Genomic DNA, 23,114 nt, shown 5'->3' with positions numbered 1-23,114 from the left:
AATCAGTCTTGACCCTGTGCCTCATGGGAACAGTCCAGACCGAACGCCAAGCCAGGTCCTCCCCGGACCCGAAACAAGCATCTTGGGACTGGTTTCAAGGAATGTCACCCTTCAGCCAGGCTAGCTTGAATCCAGTGGTACAGTGAGCAAGGGACCCACGTCTGGGCATACCCATCCCACTTAGGGCAAAAAGTGTAACTGCAATTTGTCACCCCGAGTGGGACGGCTATGCCCAGGCGTGGGTCCCGTGCTCTCCATGCCACTGGAGTCAAGCTATCCTGGCTGATGAGTGGTGAAACTATGAAACCGGATGGTTGTTGCCAGTCCAGAGAGGACCTGGCCTGGCAGTTAGGGCTGGACTGTTCCAATTGGGCACGGGGTCAAGACTGATTTGCATATGGCTGGGTTCAAACTGGAATGGCATGGTGAGCAAATTAAAATGATGGCTTTAGGCCCAGATCTCTGTACTGGGGTGAATGTATGACATTGTTCTGCATTCTGTCCATCAATTGTTCTATTTGCATTTGTCACCCTGAGTGGGACAGAGTACAGCATCGGGGCGGAGCTTGCAAGGCTACAAGATGGCTGCACTAGTGTAAAGCTACCGTAATCTGGGTTACTATCCTGCACAATCCTGCAGCATTTGGGGATAAAAAGCAGGCGCTTACAACTCTGGTACGCTCGGACGCTCTACTGGTTGTGACATAGGGGTTAGCTGGCTGCCCGGCATCCTGCAAGGTGGCGTCTCCGGATCCTGGTTGGCGACCGGAGCAGGGCCTGCGTAGTTTGGCAGCAAGCGAGGCGGCCGAGGGAAGATTTGCCCCGGATCTGCTGACGTCTTGAGACTTGGCCTGCTCTGTCCGTGGTGAAGGGAGAGTCATCCAGCCTCGCTGATGCCTGCGAGATGAGAGAGGCCCAATTGCTCACGGAGGGGACACGGAGCTGCTTTAGACTGTGCCGCAGCCTCATGGAAGGAACAGCGAGTTGCTTTAGACTGGGCCGCAGCCGGGCTGTAGTTACGACCGCAGTGGAGGTAGGAGAGAGCGGCCAGACTGGCGTCCCCCCTCCCTGCTATAGAAGTTTAGCCTGCATCCCCACTGTATACCTTTACACAAGCCACAGGCCTAACCTGAGAGGTCTTGGTATGACCCACTGGCTGGAGAGTTTACTGATGCAGAGGCCGCAAGCGCCCTGGGTCGCAGCTGCGTCGTGACTCCTTCTACGATATCCAGGAAATCGAGTGCTGCGCCTAGGGTAATAAATCTCCAAGGCTGCCTTCAGGGACAGGCGCGGAAAATTGCCGGAGGTCGGGGGAAGGAGGGATCACTAAGAGAGCGCTGTGCCACATTCACCCTACTGGATTGATACCATTGTTGACTTGCCGGGACACATGGCCTGGGCGGGAGCGGCTTCAGAGCATGCTTGTGCAGGAATTGTGTGGGCCTGGACAGAGGTGCCCCAACTAATTTGACTTCGCCTTCTCTGAGGTGAGCCTGCAGAGGGGTGCGCAAACCCTAGGTGCATTGCTGCTGCGACCTGGGCACAACTGGTAAACCTGATAGGCTTGGGCATTTTGTTATTTGACGGCACTGAGCCACCACACAACTGCAGTATGACACGGCCTTCTTAGACGCCCTAGACCGTGTATAACCGGGCATCGGTAGGCTAAGAGGGCAGTGTATGGATATAGCGCTTCGCTTTATTTGCTCCTTGGGAGCAGTCAGTGCCAGAGGAGGGCACCATAGTGAGATCTGACAAATAAAGACCGGAGAGACGTCGGACGTCCCCAATCTAAAACAGATTCTAGCAGCGATGCAAAGAAGCCTGACCAAGAATGATGAAAAGGTAGATGCCTTATCATTTCGCATTGAAAAAATGTCAGAGCGCTTAGATAAGCATACTGAGAGCCTTGATCTGGTGGAAAAAAGAGTGTCAGAGGAGGAAGATTCCTTACCCACTAGCTGCCTGGCACACAGTAAAATGGATAAACTACTGCAGGCGGTCCAGGCCAAAGCCGAAGATCTGGAAGCGAGATCTCGGCGCAGCAACATAAGACTGGTGGGAATAGCAGAATTGACCAATATCCTAAATATGGAACTCTTTGCCGAACAGTTACTGGTCACCCTCCTGAACAGAGATACATTCTCTAGTGTGTTCACTGTAGATCGTGCTCATCGCTCCCTTACGCCCAGACCGGTCCCTGGAGCCCCTCCGCGGCCCATAATTGCCAAGTTGTTTAAATATAGGGATGGGTAAGCAGCCTTACACAAAGCCAGGGAGCTGCACACTTTGCGACAAGAGGGCATGGACTTCTGCCTATATTTTGACTTTACACAGCAGGTCCAGGAAGCAAGACGTCTGCTTCTACCGGTAACGCGGAAACTTCGCCACCTCAACCTTGATTACAACATGATGTACCCAGCTAAATTGTGAATACAAGCTGATGGCAAAGCATTTATATTTACTGAGATGAGGGAGGAGCTTCAATTCATACAAAGGCAGGAGGGTGGAGGACCTTGCCAGAAATCCTCAAGCTCGACAACTTCCAACAGTGATAAAGTCCCAGTGCTAGATGTTCAGTGAATTTCACTGGACACTCATCTGGCTGCATCGAATCATAGCTGCATCAGACTGTGCTGAGGCCAGAGCTGCTACTCGGGTGGCTGCCGCGCAGGCACTTGGACCCTGAGAATTGAACCGTGTAGCTAATAGCTATGTTTGATTAGCCTGCTTAACCTCTTCAATGCTAATGACGAGCTGACCTTGTCATGAACAATGGGTTTTCAAATAACCAGCATCCAAGGTGTTGATGATTCTGATATGGTTGTCAGTTATATATATGCCAAAGTGGCATGCTGGGTTGCTAATACTCTAAGCAAGCCCTAGATGATACAACCATGCAGTCATTGATAGACATACAGGTCTTACTGAGTCCAATCATAGAGTTCCTTTAAACGAACCCTGGAGAGCCCCAGAGGGGTAGCATGTTAGATGTGTTCATGATCCCGGATGCCGGAATAAGTTTGGTGCCTTTAACATCTGCCCCTGCGTGTTACTCACTTTTTGCTAATGGATCTATGCTTGGGTGGGTACTTTATTTCGGGGGTTGTTTAACTGGAGGGGGTGGGTACTTTTTCGACTATGCTCAGTTAGGGAATGCATAGCGCAAGAGGGACAAACACAAAGAGAACTGTTCAGGCTTCACTGTGTTGGCTGGTTATGCAGGAATTAAAACGTTGAGAGGGCAGGTATGACAAATACAACTTCTCCAAACAATGCAACACCTCAACTGATAAACAGTTAGATTTTTGTCCTGGAATGTAAGGGGGTTACATAACTTCAGAAAAATTTGCCAAGTAGTAGCTTTTCTCAAACGCCACCAGGTAGACGTAGCATTTATTCAAGAAACGCATTTAGGCCAAAAGAGAATATGCTTACATATAGATGGCTGCAGGGCGATTTCAATGCAGCTGGGTTCACCTCACATGCTTGGAGTGTTCTCACATGGGTTAACTCGAAGTCTGGAATTACTATACAAGAGTTGGATGCGGACCCAGTTGGCAGATTTGTCATCTCTAGATGTTACAAAGAAGGGCTAAATGTCAAATTAGTTAACGTCTATGGCCCGAACTATGACAACTCTCCCTTTTACCACACAATAGTCTCACGTATCCTTAAAGGGCCCGATCTTCCACTGATCTGAGGTGGTGATTTAAATTGCGTTCTGGACCCGGCCCAAGACCGCTCCAGGGGCCCTCCTCGAAGGCCTTCAGCTGTTGCCAGGGCTATAAAAGACATTATTGATCAACTATGCCTGCTAAACATATGACGCTGGCATTCCCCTGATGCTTCATGGTTCTCTCTCTCATTACTACGCTTTTCATGACATTCACACCAGGATAGATTTCTGGCTTGCTTCTAAATCACTTTGCTCTTTAACGTAAAAGACTGTGTACCACTTCCCAATACATACTCGGACCACTCTCCTATACTTCTAGACCTGGTCTTACCCCTCAGGAGCTGCATGCCCTTCACTTGGAGGTTTCTCCCATACTCCCTACTGGATTCTGTGTTTAAGGCAGACCTTGCCTCCACAGGCTAACGCGACTAGAGCGCACTTACCAACTGAGGGGTGAGATATATAAGATATTTTAGAAGAGTACCAGGAAACAGCAGACAGGGAAGTGAACCATTTGGGCATGTACGTCATAGCTAGAACATATGGCGAGGGGGAACATCCTGGTGCAGTCCTGGCAGCTATGCAGCGCCACAATAGGGAGTTGACACAATGATCGAGATTCTGGGGGAAGATGGGAGTCAGATACATGAGACGTTGCTTATCGCGCAGAGATTTAGGAGATACTACACTGAATTGTATAGCTCTAGATTCTAGAATGAGGAGAGCATGAATGACTGTTTGGAGCATATACAAATGCCATGGCTCACTAACTTGCATAGAGAATATTTTATGGCACCACTGGAGCCTGGTGAGATTAGTAGAGCTCAGCAGTCAATGCGAAATGGCAGCGCTCCGGGCTCTGATGGCCTAACGATGACTTTTTAGAAGACATTTGCAGACTTACTAATACCACATTTAGTCACCCTCTACGAAGAGATGGTGGAGGCTGATAGGATGCCCCCTACCATGTGAGAAGCTATTCTGAAGCCAGGGAAGTGGGCAAACAAATGCTCCTCCTATAGGTATTTATCACTATTAAACGTAGACACTAAAGTGTTTGCTAAAATACTGACTAATCGTCTGGCCCCCTGGTACCAATACTGATCAGCCCAGGCAGCCTGGTTTTGTTCCTAGGCGATGCCTAACCTATAACCTCAGAACGGTATTCGGTGCTATTCAGAACATTAACCGAGAGGTCAAAGTAGTTATGGTCTTCCTGGACGCAGAAAAAGCATTTGACTCTGTGGAGTGGGCATTTATGAGGGCAGTGTCAGTCGATTTGGGGTTAGAGATGTGTTTTTGCAGCTGGTGTGGGTCTTGTGCAATGCTCTGGTGGCTTGAGTCAGAGTTGGCAATATGGTAACTCCTCTCATTACAATATCCAGAGGTACCCGGCAAGGGTGCCTATTATCAACTCTACTATGTGCCCTGGTGGCAATTCAGAATAAAAGCCAGCAGACAGCTAGAGAAGGGCAGGTAAAACATCAGAATGCATCCCCTACATAAATGTCCCAAGGATTATGTTCTTGTTTCCTTGTATATACGTTTACCCTAATGTCATACTCTACTTGCTACATGCCTCTCAGTGTCTCCTCATCTCCTTGCCATAAGCATATTTCACACCGCACATTTTATTCGTTATCATCTCACAAGGCCAAGCAAAGAGGTAATGTGAAAGCTCATGCCTAGCTGGCAACACAGTAAGAGATAGTAGGCACTCATCTCACCTGCCATTAAGTGAAGAGTCATAAGTAGGGCCCACAACAAACACTTCAGTCTCAGGGAAATCCTCAGCCATCTATTGAGTCCCACAGAGATGGCTGGGAAGCCAGCAAAAACAGAGGCACAGTCCACATCAGAAACAAACAGTAGCAAAAAGAAAATGGCACAAAAGCTAAGTAGGAACTCACTTTCAAAGACAGGAATACAAAGGTAGAAGACTATCCCTTCAAATCCTTATTTTCCACTCAAGAAAAACAAACCAAAAGGATTATGAGCCGTAGTAGACTTTCCTAAGTATGCCCGGAAGAGTTCAAACTATTTTCTGTTAGATAAGCAGTGGGTGTGTTTCTTCAAGGTGTGGGCACACACCCATGAAGGACAGGTATGAGGAAGTAAACCTTAATGTTTGTGGGCAACAGACCTAAAAACCCAGACTATGGAAGTCTAACCTCCAACATGTTGATTAGAATGCCTCAAGCTGTTTGGACATGACTAGGAGCTCTGACAATTTCTGGGGTACAAACAAGGACATAACTTTTGTTTTAAAAATGATTTGTTGTGATCCACAAAATATATATTACTTATTATTATTACTTTCATCCCAATAGCTCTTTTGGTTTTATCACATCTGAAACCTTCTGTTCTCAATGCAATGAAACCTTTTATGGATATTGGACATCCGTTTAATTTATTATATATATATAACAAGTCAAGTCAATAAGTCTTTATTTCGAATTTTCCTCATAAAAGACATACTATACAAAAATCCAGCATTACATCCAATTCATACGTAGAAAAGTTGGTATCACAGTATAATAAAAATAGAAATAAATAGAAATGCTAAAACCAGGATTAAAAGGTATTAAATGTGCAAAATGGCAAAAGACTTAGACATCACGATAATAATTAAAAGAAGAGACAAAAAAAGGGGTATACTCCAATCAGACCCAAGCCCCACAGGGGTTACCTCCAACGCCAAAGCCAATCGATTATATTACATCCACCACTAAATTAGGGGCTAATCTTACGCATCCGGAGTATCCATGCCCAGCTCATAAATTTGGCTACACCTACTACCACCAAAGTGGAGGTATCCGATTTCAGGATTCTACTTGCAGCCAGTGCAGATGTGGTTCCCAGTGCCCGGCAGACAGGTCTTAACCACCGCCGTCTGGGCTGTTGGTACTCCGGACAGACAAAAAGGAAGTGATCAATCGTTTCAACCTGATCTACACAAAATGGACATTTGTCACTACCTATGATGTTTCATCTGCTTGTTAGCACCCGTAACGGAAGAGTTCCTACCCTAAACTTGGTGATACAGTTTACGGTCTAGGGGTTTCGTTATTGTGTCCCAATATTCTTCCAGGTAGGAATCGTCCTTAATAACAAGAAAGGCTGCAGACATAGAACTACCTATCAGGGATTCATGCCTCTTGGCTTTGATTCTGGCCCAGTACATATCCCTGAAAATCTTTTTGGGTGGGAATACAGCAGTGTCAGGGTTAGCCCATAGCTCCCCCATCCCCATGTCAATTAATATTGATTTAATTTCAGTCAGCCAAGGGATCCTGTGAGCTCCTCCAGTTCTCTTAACTTCAAAAAGAGCCTTGGCCTTAACACATACTGTAGCACACAGTTAATAAATTATATTTAGTTTATTATTCTATGATGATTTGTGAAAACCAGCATGAAGATAAAGTAATGTAAATGGCTACCTAAGACATCTATAAAGACTAATGCATAAAGGCTAATGCACTTTTAACTCAACTTGTAGGGATAGTATGTAAACAAACCTTAATGAACTGTGGTGTAGCTAACCTCACTGTAGCTACAAAACAGACTCTTTCTTCATATGTTGGCCGAAAAGATCGTTGAAGCACTCCTTCAAAACCATTGCATGAAGAAATAGGCACTGAATCAAAAAATAAGAAAGGGAAAAATAGGATGCTGATTAACAAGCAACATTAATGGAAATGTATCTGTGTGTTAAGCGAAGGTGCTATTCTACTATAATACTACAACAGCCTGAAAACCAGAATTTAATTCATACAATGCAAAGATCCCCATAAAAAGCGATGTGTTTTTTGAATATTCAGAATTAAACTAATAAATTAAAAAGCCAGATGATAAATAGTGATATGATTTATAAAAGTAATGTGAATTACATTTGATCAGTCGGACAAATAAAAATGGAAAATCATACAGAACTGAACTTTCACTTTAAGATTTCAAAACACTATTATCACTCAGTTGGCCCAAACACTGTAGGAATAGTGACGCATTAAAAAAGGCAAAAGTTCTGGCCCTTGGCAAAGAGGTCCGATAGCTATTTTTTTTAGTATATTTTATTGCAAGCACATGAAGAGAAGAGAATGAAGGAAAAAAAATTAAAACATGCTCTAGCCTAAACATGATGGCCATAAGTGTGCAAAATATTTTAAAATGAGAACAATTTATTGCAACATATAATTTAATAGAAGCATGGATGAAAGGTGTGTGTACCTAGAACACACAACATTTTTACATTTTGGTGAGCATCCCAGAAAAATAGGATTCATAAAAAAGTACTATTGACTTGAATTGCTGAAACCTGAAGACATAGTTGATGAAGGATCACTAAGAAGTAAAAACCAATAAAGAGAGGAAAGAAATAAACATTAGCAAAGTAAAGTACCAGCTGACCAAACCTGGAATGTGTTTAGGTGGGTGTGCACTTGATCAGGCAAAATGCAGGTGTTCCTATTGCAACAGAGCCAATGACTTAAGAGGGCTAACCCATGTTGTATGCAGTGGTGGGCAGAAGCAACACAAATAATTAAGAGGGCGGATGCAAAGCTCCTCTATGCATGCATAATATGTATGCATGTCTCCTTTATACATGCATAATATGTATGTGTAGATATGGTGTTAGCCATAAACCTTTGTTTTTTTTTATTACAATTATGGGGACTATGAAAAAGGTAACATTACAAGTGAGTAAAGTTGCACATGTAAAGGCACTCTTACATGTCAGAGAAACTTTTGAACTTTTGGCTATTCATCATTTAAGAGTGTAGATTTACTTAAACGTGTAGACTTACATGTACTCATCCCCCTTAGTGAAGTGAGTAAAAACTTCACCTATGACCGTAAAGTTACTACTAGTAATTGCTTCAGGATCGTATTTGATGCTCCGCACATTTGCCAGAGACCTCTGCAGTCAGGGCAGAGATCTTCATATGGTAAGGTGTAGGGAAATAAAAGTTAATTAAAGTATCAAAAAAATATTTTGAATATTAAATGCTAATGTTGAAAAATGTATATATTTGTAAAAACATTTTTTTTAAGTTGTTAAGATACTATTAGCTACATTTTAAATTATATTTTAATTCTTTAGTATAATAAGTATAATACTTTAAAACATAAAAATAAAATTAAACCCACATAAAGTCAAATGTTTTTATATTGATGTATTAAAAGTTACTAAACATCATATATAAAATGAATTTATTTGTAAATGATATCCATAACATATATATTTATAATGTTTATAAAATATTAAAGCTACATTTATTTTTAAAGTAAAAAATAACTACATTTTAAATTTGAATATTTAAATATTTATTTATAATTTACTATTTTGTTTTTTGCATTACTCCAGGTCTGAGCCAGGGTACATTTACGACTGTTTTGGGTCTTTTTTCACTGTAATAGCTTGAGAAGTGCAGTTTGCGAATAGGAAGAGGCTTACTCTTTTGTTGGTCCATAATCCCCTTTGTAGCCCTCGCATAAATGTAAATGTACAGGAATTTATATAGCGCAAATCACCAAGCGGTTTCTAAGCGCTTGTTTAGGGAACCCGTCCTGGTATTCCCCTGTGAGATAACCCCGGCAGGGTATCCGCAAGGTGAAAGCCAGGCATCCCGCCGCGGGGGGCCGATGTGGAGATTAAGCAAGCTATTGCCCAGAGTCGCAGAGTGTGAACCCGTGAATCGAGTAGGCACCGGAGTGGGAATTGTCGAGTCCATGGACATTTTAGGACTCAAGACCTCGCCGAGCCGGGGATTGAACCCTGGTCCCGGGCTGACCTCTGCTTCCAGGTCTGCCTCCTCTAACCAGTGAGCCACACTTCTCCATATAACCCGCCACATAACCCATTCTTACTCCTCCCAAAACCCCTCTGCTTTACTAAACAAATGTACACCTACGAGGGTGGGTGCAGAGTAGAAATATTGCCGCAAAAATATTGTGGGACAGAAATATCGCCGCAAAAATATTGTGGAGAAGAAATATCTACAACAAAAATATAGTTGACAAGAATATCGACTGACAGGTAAGTAATATCGATTTCATAATTATCTTTGTAATAAATATCGTTAACAAAAATATAGTTTACAAAAATATTGATTTATTAATAATGTTCTGCATTTTAGTATTTTTAATGAGAATTGTTTGTTATATGTTTTAGAGTTTTACTAGTTATTAATTTCAATTCAATTCAATTAATCTTTATTTCGATACACTGTATCATAAAAGTTACATAAAATGAAGTCACAGCTTTAAAAAGGATATTTGGCATCTTAACACAGTCATAAATTGGGATAATATGTACATTTCTATTGATGGGGGGAGGAGTCAATCAAGATTTAGGAACATGCAAAAATTATTTAAAAAGGCACAATAAAATCAAATAAAAGTCCTCATTTTTTTTTCTTTTCTAAGATATTGGTTCTCAAATTGATTTCAAAGTTTTTCACCAATTTTTTTCCTGAGGAAATACACTCCTAGCAGGAACCTACTAATAAGGTAAACAAAGACCTGCCGCATATCAGTCTTTAAAATTCTTTCTGCAACTCTGCATGATCGTACACCAACATTTAAACAGAAAGGTTTGATCCATCTTTTCCTCGGGATCAAATAAGCAGGACAGATAAACAGAACATGCACAATATCCTCCCTGGCTTTCTCAGTGCACATGGTGCATTTGTCATCACTATCTTTCTTACACTTTGCTGTAGAGCTTTTTAGCATTAATACTCCATATCTAAACTTTAGATATAATGTTTTGGTGGATTTACTTCATTCAGAAAGATTTCAAAGTTTGGGCCCAATTTGAACGGAAGAAATTCTTTAGTCAAGGAACCATTTGCTATATCATTGGTTGGTTCTATAATCGTCCATATAAACCCAAAAAATTACTTTTAAAATCTTCCTAGACCCCGGCATTAATGCAAGTGGATTGCTCCAAAAGTGTGATAATCCAAGCCTCTCCAACCATGTTCTAATGTGGTTAAACCATGCAATGCACTTAAAAATATCAAGGTCTTTTGTTATTAATTTATTTTAAGTTTAATTCTGCATTTTTAGTTCCATAGCGGGTTATGGGTTTATAGGGGAATAGGGTGGGAAGTAATTTAATTTTATAAAATGTATTGAATAATGTATTACTTGATTAATTAATAATAGTTTAATAATTAGTTGTTAATTAATTTCAATTAGTCATTTATTAAATAATTAGGTTAAGTGCTTAATTAACTTTAGGTGTGTGTTGTGGTGTTTATATGTGTAAATTGTGTGATGGTTGGTAATTAATAAAAAAATCATTATTGATTATTAAATACGTTAAAGTTAATTACCATCAATTAATTAGGAATTATTAATTGTAATAGTGTAATTAATTTTAAGTGTGTGTTTTGGTGTTAATATGTGTAAATGGTATGAAAGGTGATAAATAAATAATTTTTTCTTGATTCATTAATAAATATTAATACGTTAATTTTCATTAATTAATGTGTAATTATTCAATTTAATTATGTAATTAATTGTAGGTGTGTGTTGTGGATTTTATAGTGTTAAATAATTGGTAATTACTTTTTTATTATCTTTGTTAATAATATATTTAAATTAATATATTAATTATGTTAATATTGGAAATTAAATTTAATAAAAATGTTGATGGTTTTATTTTTTATTGTTTTGGGATCCAGCGCTTTCCCTACTGTTCCTTCACTGGAGTGGGAATAGTAAATGTTACCCCTCCGCTATCCAGCGCTTTCCCTACTGTTGCAATCATTGGAGTGGGAATAGTAATTTTTATCCCTATGCTATCCAGCGCTTTCCCTACTGTTGCACTCACTGGAGTGTGAATAGTAATGTTTACGCCTCCGCTATCCAGCACTTTCCCTGCTGTTGCACTCATTGGAGTGAGAATAGTAATTTTTACCCCTACGCTATCCAGCGCTTTCCCTACTGTTGCACTCACTGGAGTGGGAATAGTAATTTTTACCACTCTGCTATCCAGCGCTTTCCCTACTGTTGCACTCACTGGAGTGGGAATAGCAAATTTTACCCCTCCGCTATCCAGCGCATTGCCTACTGTTGCACTCACTGGAGTGGGAATAGTAAATTTTATCCCTTCGCTACCCAGCGCTTTTTCTACTGTTGCACTCACTGGAGTGGGAATAGTAATTTTTACCCCTTCGCTATCCAACGTTTTAACTACTAATGTTTTTATTTTGTTATTAAATATATTCATTATTGTTTTAAATATTTTAATGTGTTAATTAAATATAGAATATTTTATTTTAAATGATTTATATATGTGTTTATTTTATTTTTATATAATTTAAAAAGTTTATAAATTAAATAAAGATAATAGTTAATAAAATGTATTTAAGTAAATATATGTATATGTAAATATTTTTGTGTGTTTATATTTAATAAATTAAGTTTGTTATAATTAGTTTAAATATATATATATTAAATGTCATTTATTTTGTTAATATTATTAATATGTTCAAATTAATTTATTGAAATTTATGTTTGAAGTCAATATTTTTTACATCGATATTTTTCAGTCGATATTATTGTACTTACCTGTACCAAGCTTTTCAACATCATAAAATATTTTTGCACAGGCCCAGCAGCTCCCTTAGTAATTTTTCAAACACCAAGACAAAACAAGTGATAAAGCCAAACGGGTGGAAGGCAATGCCAGGCCTGCGGGCTTTGGTAATTAATGCTTGTTTTGTCTTGGCTGCAGACAGGTTTAGCTGCCTGAATGCAGATCTATTTTTTTAAACACATAATAAATACATAGAGAGGGTTTTGGGTCAGTCCCTTGCTGATGACTGGATGGCTTTGTGGGCTATCTAACGAGCCTGCTTTTGATTCAATTACCTAGCTCCCTATTTGTGCACATGTCACTTACAGTTTTCTGACTAGATGACTTGCCTCCTTCTGCTGTATGCTTTAGAGTGTTTGCAGCACGTGGTTGGGACTATCTGATCACAGTTGAAACAACTTTGAAAATATGGCTCGATGACCTCAAGTCTCAATCATTGTCAGTGAGACACACCTTTGGCTCATATGTTCTGTGAGCATTCATATCAGGCTAAATAGTACACCTGGTGAGAAGGGCTAGACCCTAAACTATAAGTGTGACTTTATTAGGAGCTTTGCTCTCGGCAGTGCAGCTTCCTCAATCTCAAACGGCATCAGGAAGCAATCCCAACAGAAGAGGCCCATCAGAATGTTTGTCCATTCAGAATGTTTCTCCATTATTTTTGTAAGTCTAGTCATTGACATTTGGTATTATGCATTTTGCATTTATTTTCATTTTATAATTTCACTTCTCGTATTGCTGCTGATGTCAGTTTCTATGTGACCTCACTGCCTGCAATGGCATCAAGAATGATAATTAATACTCACTTCTAAGAATTCTCTAAACTTGAGAGCTCTGTAGGCTTGCATGTCTAAAGCAAAGCATCATGGATGTTAACCAAATGCTTACCTTTAGCAAGATATAGATATGCAAGTAAAAACATAATAATACCCATCAGATGTTATTTTTCCAAGAAATATTCTTGATAAACATAAAGACCGACTTAAAAAATACCCTTCATTTGCAATGCAATAGCTCTCGCATTTGAAAGACTTCGAGCTATTGGCATTGTAAATGATAATGTCTTATCTATGCGTTTGTCTTCGAGATCCTATAAGTGTATAGCCACGCAGCATGTTATTCATAGGTTTTGCACACACCCACAGATCGGGAGGTGCACTGCAGACGGAGTATTGCTTAACATACTGGAGCAGCCCTGCTAAGTAACACGCATCATGCGTTAGACTAATGCAGTTCAGTGTGGTGGTCCGCATCACCGCACAGAAATGCAAAGTCACGCATAATAGGCATAGTGCCTACCTCGGCTGTTATAGCGCTGCTATCACTAAACTAAATTTGGCTGGCAGCGCGCCGCCGCTGCGTGTGCGCTATTCTCGGCAGGCTTGGGGGGCTGGCTGAGCTAATAGCTGATAACTCGCTGGCTGCTGCAATGCTTTATTAATAAAGGGATTGAAATTCCCGCTGCGGAGCAGCATTGTTCTGACTGACGTCACCACCAGGACTCAGGATTGATGCAGTGAAAGAATCTCTTTAGTTCCACGGGATGTGACGTCACGTCATCCTAATTGGGGCGCAGTTAAAAGTTTGTGAGGCTGCCGGGCTACGTTGCGTGACAGCCTGCTCATACCACCCGCGGCCGTGAATTTAAATCACTGATCAGGTGACCCAACCCCAGGGACGGCGGGGGCCGATACAGGCAGCCACTTGGCAGCTCCACTCTGAGCTGCACCTCAGTGAATCGAGAGGGCTTGGGGGGGCACGTTTGGCATTGCCAAGGGAGTCGAGAGATAAATTGCGGACGAATTCTGAGGAGGCAGGCGGTCAGCCCATAAACCAAATTCCGTGCTGCCGTTTATACCATTAGGCAAGACTAGGCAGCCGCCTAGGGCGGCAAAAGGGCTAGGGCGGCAAAAGAGGGAAACATTTTACCCATACCTGGCAGGGAACTACTTTTTGGGCGGATTTATTCCCACTGTGCGCCAGGGCATCTGTCTTCTAAAACACAACACCATACAAAGGTGAACAAAAGCCACACGTTTCCATCATTGTGAAGATGCAGTAGTCCCTGGCCTCTTGATATGGTTCTATTCTGTTCTGCAGACATCTTTCTAGATTATGGTCTCAAAATTCCATTCCCAGAATTTAAAGTTGCAATAAAGTGAACACTTCCTATGTTCACAGAGCCTGTCATTTGAGCGTCACTCGGCAGAGATCGCTCTGCCGAGCCTTTGACACTCTACAGCGTTTTTATTGCTCACCCTTCATAAAATGACGCTGCTGAACGGAAAAGTGGTTATGTTTAAATAAAATAACCATTTCACAAACTCGATTTTTTTTATCAACTAACAAATATCACCTTAAGTAACCGAGATTACTGGTGCTCATTTCATCGAGCCTGTGAGGATGAAAGGATGAGTTAAAGCCGAGATTACTGGTACTCATTTCAACAAGCATGAGAGGATGGAAGGTTGAGTTAATCTGACCAAACTAGGCTTCAAACCTACGACCCCTTGCTGTCTGTAGGGAAGCTCTTCTTCATATCCTTCTGAAACACGTGCATTGACCCATCAAGCTATTTAAAGTTTTTTTTTTTTACTTTCACATTAATTATTTGAACTTTCAAAAATGCCATGCAGCATAAAAGTCAGTTCTTAGGCTAAACCCGCTTAGTACAGGAAGAAGGACATCCCAATCAGCATGGTAGAGAATATGAGGTGATAGAATATTTTGACATAAATACGAAGCTAAATATACATAACGTTTAGAAATACTTTCTGTAGACTGGTCGATTGCAGATTTAACGCGACGACACAAATAACGTCAATCGATTTTATTTCGATTTACAATAGCCTTTGTTCATTGTCTGAGGGCTGTTACTGCTCTAAATGCAGCAACAATCACTTCTGCTGTGAAGTCCGAAATAATCGCAACAACCAATGTACTTACGAACCAGCTCTCGGTAGAACAACCTGTGGCCTGAGGCACTTGAGTGTTGCATTTACCATACTTGTGTTGGGATTAGTGGCATTGTGCCAGGTGTGACACCTTCATCCAAACATTACTTTATGGGGGGGGAGGGGGCACTTTCTGGTTGTAGATTCATACCCACACGGGTAAAAAAAGGCGTAAGTTACCGAATGCATCGGGCAGTGGCTCAACGGAATGTATTAGCTGAAGGTGTCCCACGTGGCATTGGCCACCTTTATAACGTTTTATGTAACAGCAAGTTTTACAGACGCTTGAATTATTTTCATGGCAGCTCTGCGTTATGCGGATGTAAATTAAAGCCTAAACAATATAGTATCATACCTTCTTTTATATCTAATGCAATCATTCTTCTAGCCTGGATGACAGGGGGAGAGAATGATGGTAGTAAAAGGGAGGGGGCGGCATTTTTCAATTCTCGCCTAGGGCGGCAAAACACCTAGAAACGGCCTGGCTCGCAAGTAAGTGTGAGAACATCCGATGGTCAACTTGTCTTTTTAACGCTTGCAGAGTAAATGGAGTGCGTGAAAAAGGACGTCCTCCGATCTCCGCACGTTCTTGCATCGTGACAGTTATTGGATGCAAAAAACTATGTACTAAAGTTTTCGGGGTGCATTTTTATCTGCCTGCACTGAGAAAGAGAGCTGTTGTTATTTGTTTACATTATATTGTCGAATGGGGTCAGTTTGCTGTCCATGCGTGCAGCTGCCTGTTTCCCAATTGCTGCACTCTTTAACAGCTCCTACTTCACGCTGGTTTTTGTTTTCCGACTGTAGATTTTGGTGCTACATGTTAAAATAACATTAGTAAGTAAAATGCAAATCCTAAAGCCTTTTTCTATGTAAGGGCTGTTAGAGTTAATTTTGCAGAGTTGTGCCAACCCACCTGCTGCCTTTCCTGCCGGTATTACCACGATTCTCTCAAAAAGCAAAGGCCGGCTGACGAGGCTTGCAGTCACGGTCTCATGTCAGTACGCCAGAGCCATGCCTCTGAAGAGCTTAGGTTAGAATGGTGCACCTGCTATCTTTCAGATGACCTCTGCACAGTGAGTACGACTCACGGTACTGCATGCAGTACTGAACAGGCAAGAATCGAGCACATGGGGTAGCAATGAGTCTACTAGTGTTGAGGCTTGGAGGCATTACAGCTGAGGTGCGTATGGGCTTAATTTGAGCCGGAGCTTGCCGGTGCTTAGCACCGGCACCTAATTATCAGGGCCGGGTCTATCATGCTGCATTAAGTGCACCTGTCCTGCCGTCAGTAATTAATTTATGAGTCGTGCCGCGTAACGTGGCACTGGGCTGGCACACACAGAGAGCGTGTGCTGTGCTGATGTGTTTAAGTTTTACTGACGCGTCATACTGGTTGTTGACTGATGCAAAGTCTGTCTCAAGAATTCCGGCCGGATCAGGCCTAGTGGGCGGGACACTGTAGTAGTTGTTTTGGGTTGGGCTGGGCAGGTCGTCTTCTAAGGGGTTGGGGCTCTGCGCGGCAGAGGCAGCGATGCGTGCGCAGATTTTGAATGCGCGCGCATTCGCTTTAATTTTGCCTCGGCACGCCCGCCCCAGCATACCCGCGCCTCCGAGTAGTATCCACGGGTTGTGTTGATCACTACTACTTCAACCAGCGCCGTCTTTTAAAGTGTCGGGAGCTGCTTGAACGACGCTGCAGCATATAGCTCTGCTCACCAGGTGAGGGGCCGGGCGAGTGTGGCATGGCCTGGGTAGGCCAGCGCCGCGGCCTATAAATACACGATTTAAATCTGCGCAGGTGATGAGGCAGGGGCAGGGCAGGCCGCCTGCGCCGTGACGGTGATTACTGGTCGCAGTGGTCAGGTTTTTTAATCATTATGTTGATTGGTCTACCCAGGCGTCTGTTCATGATGGCCTGGGGTAGGCTGGCGCCGGCGGCCGAATCGGATCATCATTCATGATTTAAATAAATAAAGCTGCGCAGCCTAGGTGAGGCAGGGCCATGCAGGCCACAGGCACAGGATTACTGTTTTGTTTAAATCATAATTTTTTCACATTATAATGCGCGCCAAGGTAGAAGGAGCTACTTTTATTTTCATTTCATATATTTAAAAAAATAGTTCTAAGAAATGCTCCGAAGGCATCAGTTTATAAGCCAGTGTCGTGCACCCAAGCAGCACCTGTTGTTACAGGAGTCGCCTGTGGGACACAGGGGCAGCCCGCAGCGCTGAAGCATCACACACTGGTTTCCCGAGGGCGGGGCCCCCTCCCAAGCAGTCATTCGTGTCTCTCACGGGCACTCAGTCTCTGCAGTGACTTACTCAAATCAACATTATCCCCCGCATCCAGCTACATTTGGAGGATAATTGTGCAAGGGTGGCTGAAAGACCCTCTGGTAATGACAGGTGGTTTGAACTTTGCTTCACATGCAGTGCCGGCGTGACGGTCTTTCATTTTAGACTTAGTGCTGGGTATGCTCAGAGGTGAAGGAGGCGCTATTGTGAGCTAGGCGCTTGTTTTTAAAACCATTCATTCACCTGCGAGACCTGCCCCAAATTGGGGGGGGAAGCGTAATATTTATTATCGGGAATCCAGGAGCTGCCAGGATCCAGGCTGGCCGAGACCCCGCAAGACTGATGCCTCCACCCAGCCCGACAGGTTCTCACTCCACTTCCTTCCATGTTTGGGCTGCGCTGATGCTGGGGGGCATGAGTAGTCTCCTGGTCTGCACTCAGCAGCAGGGGCTCAACCCTCAACCAAAGACGGCCACGGCTGTTTGCTAAAATGGCCTTTAGCTCCTGTGTGACTGAGGGTGAAAGGGTGAATGCTTTACACCAGCCTCTTTCACTTAGCTTGCGTTGTCGTATAGCAGCACATTCACTGCTTTGCCACCACACCACACCCCAGCATACCCGCACTGGCTCTGCTCAGCCTCTGAGGCCCACTCTCACCACCGTCCGAGTCATCGTGGACCCGCCCCGCCGGTGGCCAGCTGAGCCTGCCAGCCGCGCCGTTCAAAGTAGCGGCGATCCGGGGATGATGGATGATTTTGTCACTTGTGCACACAGTATGTTCACATGGTCAGGGGGCAGGCTAGTGCACAAGATCAATGCAGCGTGATGCACATTTGAAAGTGCAGTCCAAGTTATATTGCATAACACCAAAGCAGGTAAAACCACAATGAAAAGGCTTCCTGTGGAAATGGAAACACGAACAAGAAGGGACGCCAGGGCAATGAAAACGATGCAGAGCGATTTTGGAAAGGGAGGGAAATGCAATTAGAGGTGAGAGAAAGGCAGGGATGAGCCAGAGCAGGCTACAAAGGGAGGGACTAAATGAACCTTTGCCACCACGTGCTAGTTTTCTGGTACTTGAGTCAGCAGTGCCAGTTGAGGATGTGGGGAAGCAACTAGAGTAAGTGAGTGGAGTCACTGTTAGAAGAGGGTGGAGCCGAGGGAAGTGGGTGTGGCCTCCTAAAAACAATTGAGCACCTGCACTTCATATTTTACAAATTAAGCACTCTGCATCCTGACTTGATTGATTGCCGGCAGCAAGGAGGATCCAGAATGCCCATAGTGGGTGAATTTTGCTATGGCATCTGTGTTTTAGTAGTTCTGCTAACTTATGGCTGCGCTGCTACTAATAAATAGCATTAATACTTCAATCATTCTGAGCTGCCAGCTCTCCCTGGTCTGTAGTGTACTGAGTCTGAGAACTGTGCAGTCATGCAGCCTAACTCTGCTCTACTCAGTTTTTAGCTGCCAGCCGTTAGCGTATTTTAGTTCAGTGACTTCTTAGTTTCTTGTTGCTCAAGCGGGTGTAATTTCTGATATTATTTATATGTTGACCTCGTCTAAATTGCTTGATGTTATCGTGAGAAAGTGTCACTCGTCGTGAAAATGTCACTCATAATTACAATGAAATTATGAAAATGTCACACATAGCAATCTGAAACCTTGGCAGCTATGCTGGAGCATAAGTGTGCTTAGTGTACGAAGGTGTCCAACAGGCTGCAATGGCACCAATACACTGCTAAATGTCCCTTCTGAAACATGTAAGGGAGACCCTTCGCCGCTGGGTGTTCCTTCTGGGTGAACTTAGTTTGCTTGGTATTGCATTACGGTTGTTGACATGTGAAAAACTTTTAAACTGAAGCATTTAAAAAAACATTACAGTTGAAAGTTAGCGCAACCCCAAAGGATAAAAGGTAAGAAAAGCGAGGAGCAAATACACGTAAAAGCAAATGAGCTCAGATGGGAAACAAATAATTCTTAAAAGAAGCAAAGCTGGAGCATTGAGTGGGAAGGAAAATGAAAACAATACCTCGAAGTGTCACGAAATAAATGGATGAGGGAGGAAGACCGAGGTTAGGGTCAAGTGAACATAAAAACATAGAATCCAGGGCGCAGTGGAAAAAAACTTGTGGCATACATTTAACTTTGGAGCGGGAAGAACAAGCAAAAAGGTAAGCATTTACTGGTACAGAAGCCACAAGAGCAATGGAGCAGGCAAAGACTGCAGAAAAAGGTAAAGGAACACAAAAGCAGACGACCCAGGAGTGTGACGAGTGTGTTGCAGGAATAAATAAGCAATGACAGGCTCAGGAAGCAACAGGCTTAAAAAGCATGATCAGGGATGGAATAAGAAGCAATGACAATGAAGGTAAGCAATGGGTAGGCTGTAAATTCTTGGTAAACTCACAATAGGACTAAAATATCAGGACTGAATATCCGAGCACTGCTCCTGTTCAAATGTTTACAAAAAAGTGTGGCTGAAAGTGTCACAAGAGGCATGCAAAAATCGAAATTTACACTAAAAACACCAAAATGCTGCAAATATTTATGTTCATAAACTGTCAACTACTGAATTTTTTTTTTTTTTTAAATCAGGTTTCTCTAAAATGCAGCAAATTATGTTGGGATGACTGACACTTCAGGCACATGGCAGTAAAACGAAAATTATAAAAATGTTTACACGTAAATATTTCAGAACATTTTGTAGTTGCCTTGCATGCCTCCTGCATGTTTCTTTGAAAAAAAACAAATGAATTAGACAATACGCAAGCACTGGTTGTAACGCTCAAGTAATGTGCTCCTGAGTCTCTGGGTTTGTAGTTCAACATTAGGCTCTTGGAGGCAGAAGTCATTCTGCAAAGCCCTTGAACATTTCTTCAAAATGTACATACTTTACATTATGGGGCCGATTCCGATCCGGTAAAATTCTCGTCCGTACGATTCGCATCCGGAGCCGTTTCCGTACGACTCGTACACACACCGTACGACTCGACGAGTACGATCCGGACCGGGGTATCAGGACGCGATTCGTACGGTCCACGTCAGGTAAGGGCGATTCGTACAGAAAAGCGCACTTTCACATACACACTGTACGGTGCGTACCCCTCCATGTTCGCAGGGGTACGCACCGTACCCCTGCGATCATGGGGGGTACGCACCGTACACCCAGCGGACATGGGGTACGCACCGTACACCCAGCGTACATGGGGTACGGTGCATACAACCCAAGATCGCGGGGTACGGTGCGTACACCCCGTGATCGCAGGGGTACGCACCGTACCCCTGTGATCATGGGGGGGTACGCGCCGTACCCGGGGGGGGGGGGCATTCCGTACCTGTTTCGGGGCGAACTCTGCTTTTACGGCTGTTTTCAGCTCCCGTAGAAAAAGGGTTGTACGGTGCGTACCCAACATGAATCGTACTTGCCGGTTCGGAAAAAGCAGCCGCGAACCGTACAGATGTCGCGTACAGCGGGTTCCGAGGGAGATTCGTACGGGGATTTGATTCGTACCGTCCCTGTACGATTCGTACGGAGTCCAGCTACTGGTACGGATCGTACTTCGCCGTACGTATGGGGGACGTTGCAGGGTACGATTCGTACGGGAAAAACGCTCCGAACAGCAATTCGGAGCGCTTTTTACCGGATCGGAATCAACCCCTATATGTCGATTTCATGTTCTTCTAGAATTTATAACCATTACCGTTTGTCTTTCCTGTGAAATATCTGCATGAATAAATCATGTACATAAGGAGTCAGACTTTTGGTGGTTAGGTTAACAGCAGCAATTGAGAGGGACACCCCTTCCCTCTTTCCACTCTGTACTCAACCTAAGCCACACTCATTTATGGTTCTACTTAACTGCAAATGTTGCAAATACGGGGGCAGAAAGTCCTTGTGTGCAATAAGGTGAAACCCTGTTAGTACTGCACTGTATCATAAAAAAAGAACAGAGAATTTTCAAGCAAACTTGTAGTTTGTGCAAACAGCAGAGCTGCTCACAGTACAAGTAGATCCCTTCGGTCATATATTATGAAAAACTTAACTGAAGAACAGTAACTTAACTAGGAATTCTACAAAACAGGCAGAATTAAAATTAATTTGTATATCGATCAGTTTCTGCACTTCTATATCAGCTGCAAGCAATTGGAATTTCAAATATCAAGAATTTATGTTCTGTCTCTTTAGAATTTACTGTACTATTTTCTCGAATAAACACCAGTGGGAACCGAAAAATAATTAAACAGTAAAAAACGAATTGTAATCAAAAAGGCACACATATTTTAAGGATAAGAATTTAAAGCAGTGCCTTTGTGCGATATGTTATGAACATTTCAGTAAACCTAGTCAAACGGATTTGTGGATTAATGAGCAAAGCGTATATCATTTAGATTATTCTTATACCAAATATTTATGAGCATTTTCAAGTTTCATTTGTGGTGTGTAGAGGTTACATTTGATAGAGCACGACTTTAGTAAACAAAATCTGCTCAGAGAAAATCCACCCATGTGTGTGTTTTAATAAAGTATTAATATGTGTGAAAACCCAAGAATACTAAAACGTGCAAATTCTAGAAGTACGACTGAGAAATGTACAAAAGTGCACATATTTAAAAGTCAGAATAACACATGTAGTTATGTTATGTTATGTTAACTCCATTTTTAAGCGCACAGCTGCCCACAGCTAAGGGGCGTCCCGGCGCTGCGCCTGGAAAGGAACACAACACGAACAGAAAGAAAAAAGAATCACAGAATGAGAGAAATTAACAGTTATTTGGAAAGATATAAGTTTTTACAGCCTTCCTAAATAACAGGAGGTCATCAATGGCACGAATATGGGCAGGAAGGGAATTCCACAATTTAGGGGCAAGCACTCTAAAAGAGCGGCTACCAGACCTGCTTCTCAGAAAACGAGGGACTACAGCTAGATTTTGTCCACAGGATCTCAACTGACAGGAGGGAGTGTAAGGGAGAATGAGATGCTCCAAAATCTGAGGCGAAGCAAGTTTTAAAATCTTAAAAGAAAGACAGAGTCTTAAATTCTATCCTCTGAAGCACAGGCAGCCAGTGGAGCTTGACAATAGTGCTTCTAGCAGAACAAAATCTGGGAAGGCCGACTAAGGCCCTGGCTGCAGCGTTCTGAACACACTGCAATCTCAGACTTTCGGCCTGGTTGGCTCCAAGCAGCAATGAACTCGCATAGTCGAGCCTGGACAATATGACTGCCTGAATAATCAATTGTCGAGTCGGGGCATCAAAGAATTTCAACACCGGCCTAAGCCCACGTAAAATGCCAAAGCAGGTCGCAGCGACTTTTTTTGTGAGGCAGGAGAAACTGAGCGTCGAATCCAGCCAAACACCCAGATTTTTCACCTCAACAGCCTGGCTCGGGGTAGGGCCGAGGTCAACTGGCCACCACTTGTCACCCCAAAGGTTGCTCTGTTTGCCCACAATCAATACCTCGTTTTTTTTCGCATTGAGCTGCAGGCAATTAGCCGTCATCCATCCAGCCACCGCACTGAGACCCTCACGGAAGTTAGAGGCCTCAAGATCAGAGTTGTAGTGCAGATGACATTAA

At 42.9% G+C, this 23,114-nt stretch overlaps 1 protein-coding gene across 4 annotated transcripts in view; it reads right to left on the bottom strand.

The window, feature by feature from the left end:
* CLOCK (clock circadian regulator) overlaps positions 1-23,114 on the bottom strand; it is a 1,757,788-nt gene that overhangs the window by 786,781 nt on the left and 947,893 nt on the right. For all 4 annotated transcript variants that reach the window (XM_078678181.1, XM_078678183.1, XM_078678184.1 and 1 more), the window contains one exon: positions 7,198-7,316. In XM_078678181.1, coding sequence (XP_078534307.1) covers positions 7,198-7,316 — 119 coding nt within the window. The remainder of the gene's footprint in view (positions 1-7,197; positions 7,317-23,114) is intronic.

Source organism: Lissotriton helveticus, chromosome 2_2 (genome assembly GCF_964261635.1).
Source record: "Lissotriton helveticus chromosome 2_2, aLisHel1.1, whole genome shotgun sequence".
NCBI classification, from domain to species: Eukaryota; Metazoa; Chordata; class Amphibia; order Caudata; family Salamandridae; genus Lissotriton; species Lissotriton helveticus.
Note: the sequence above shows the minus strand (reverse complement) of the source record. Positions and strands in the feature narration are given on the sequence as shown.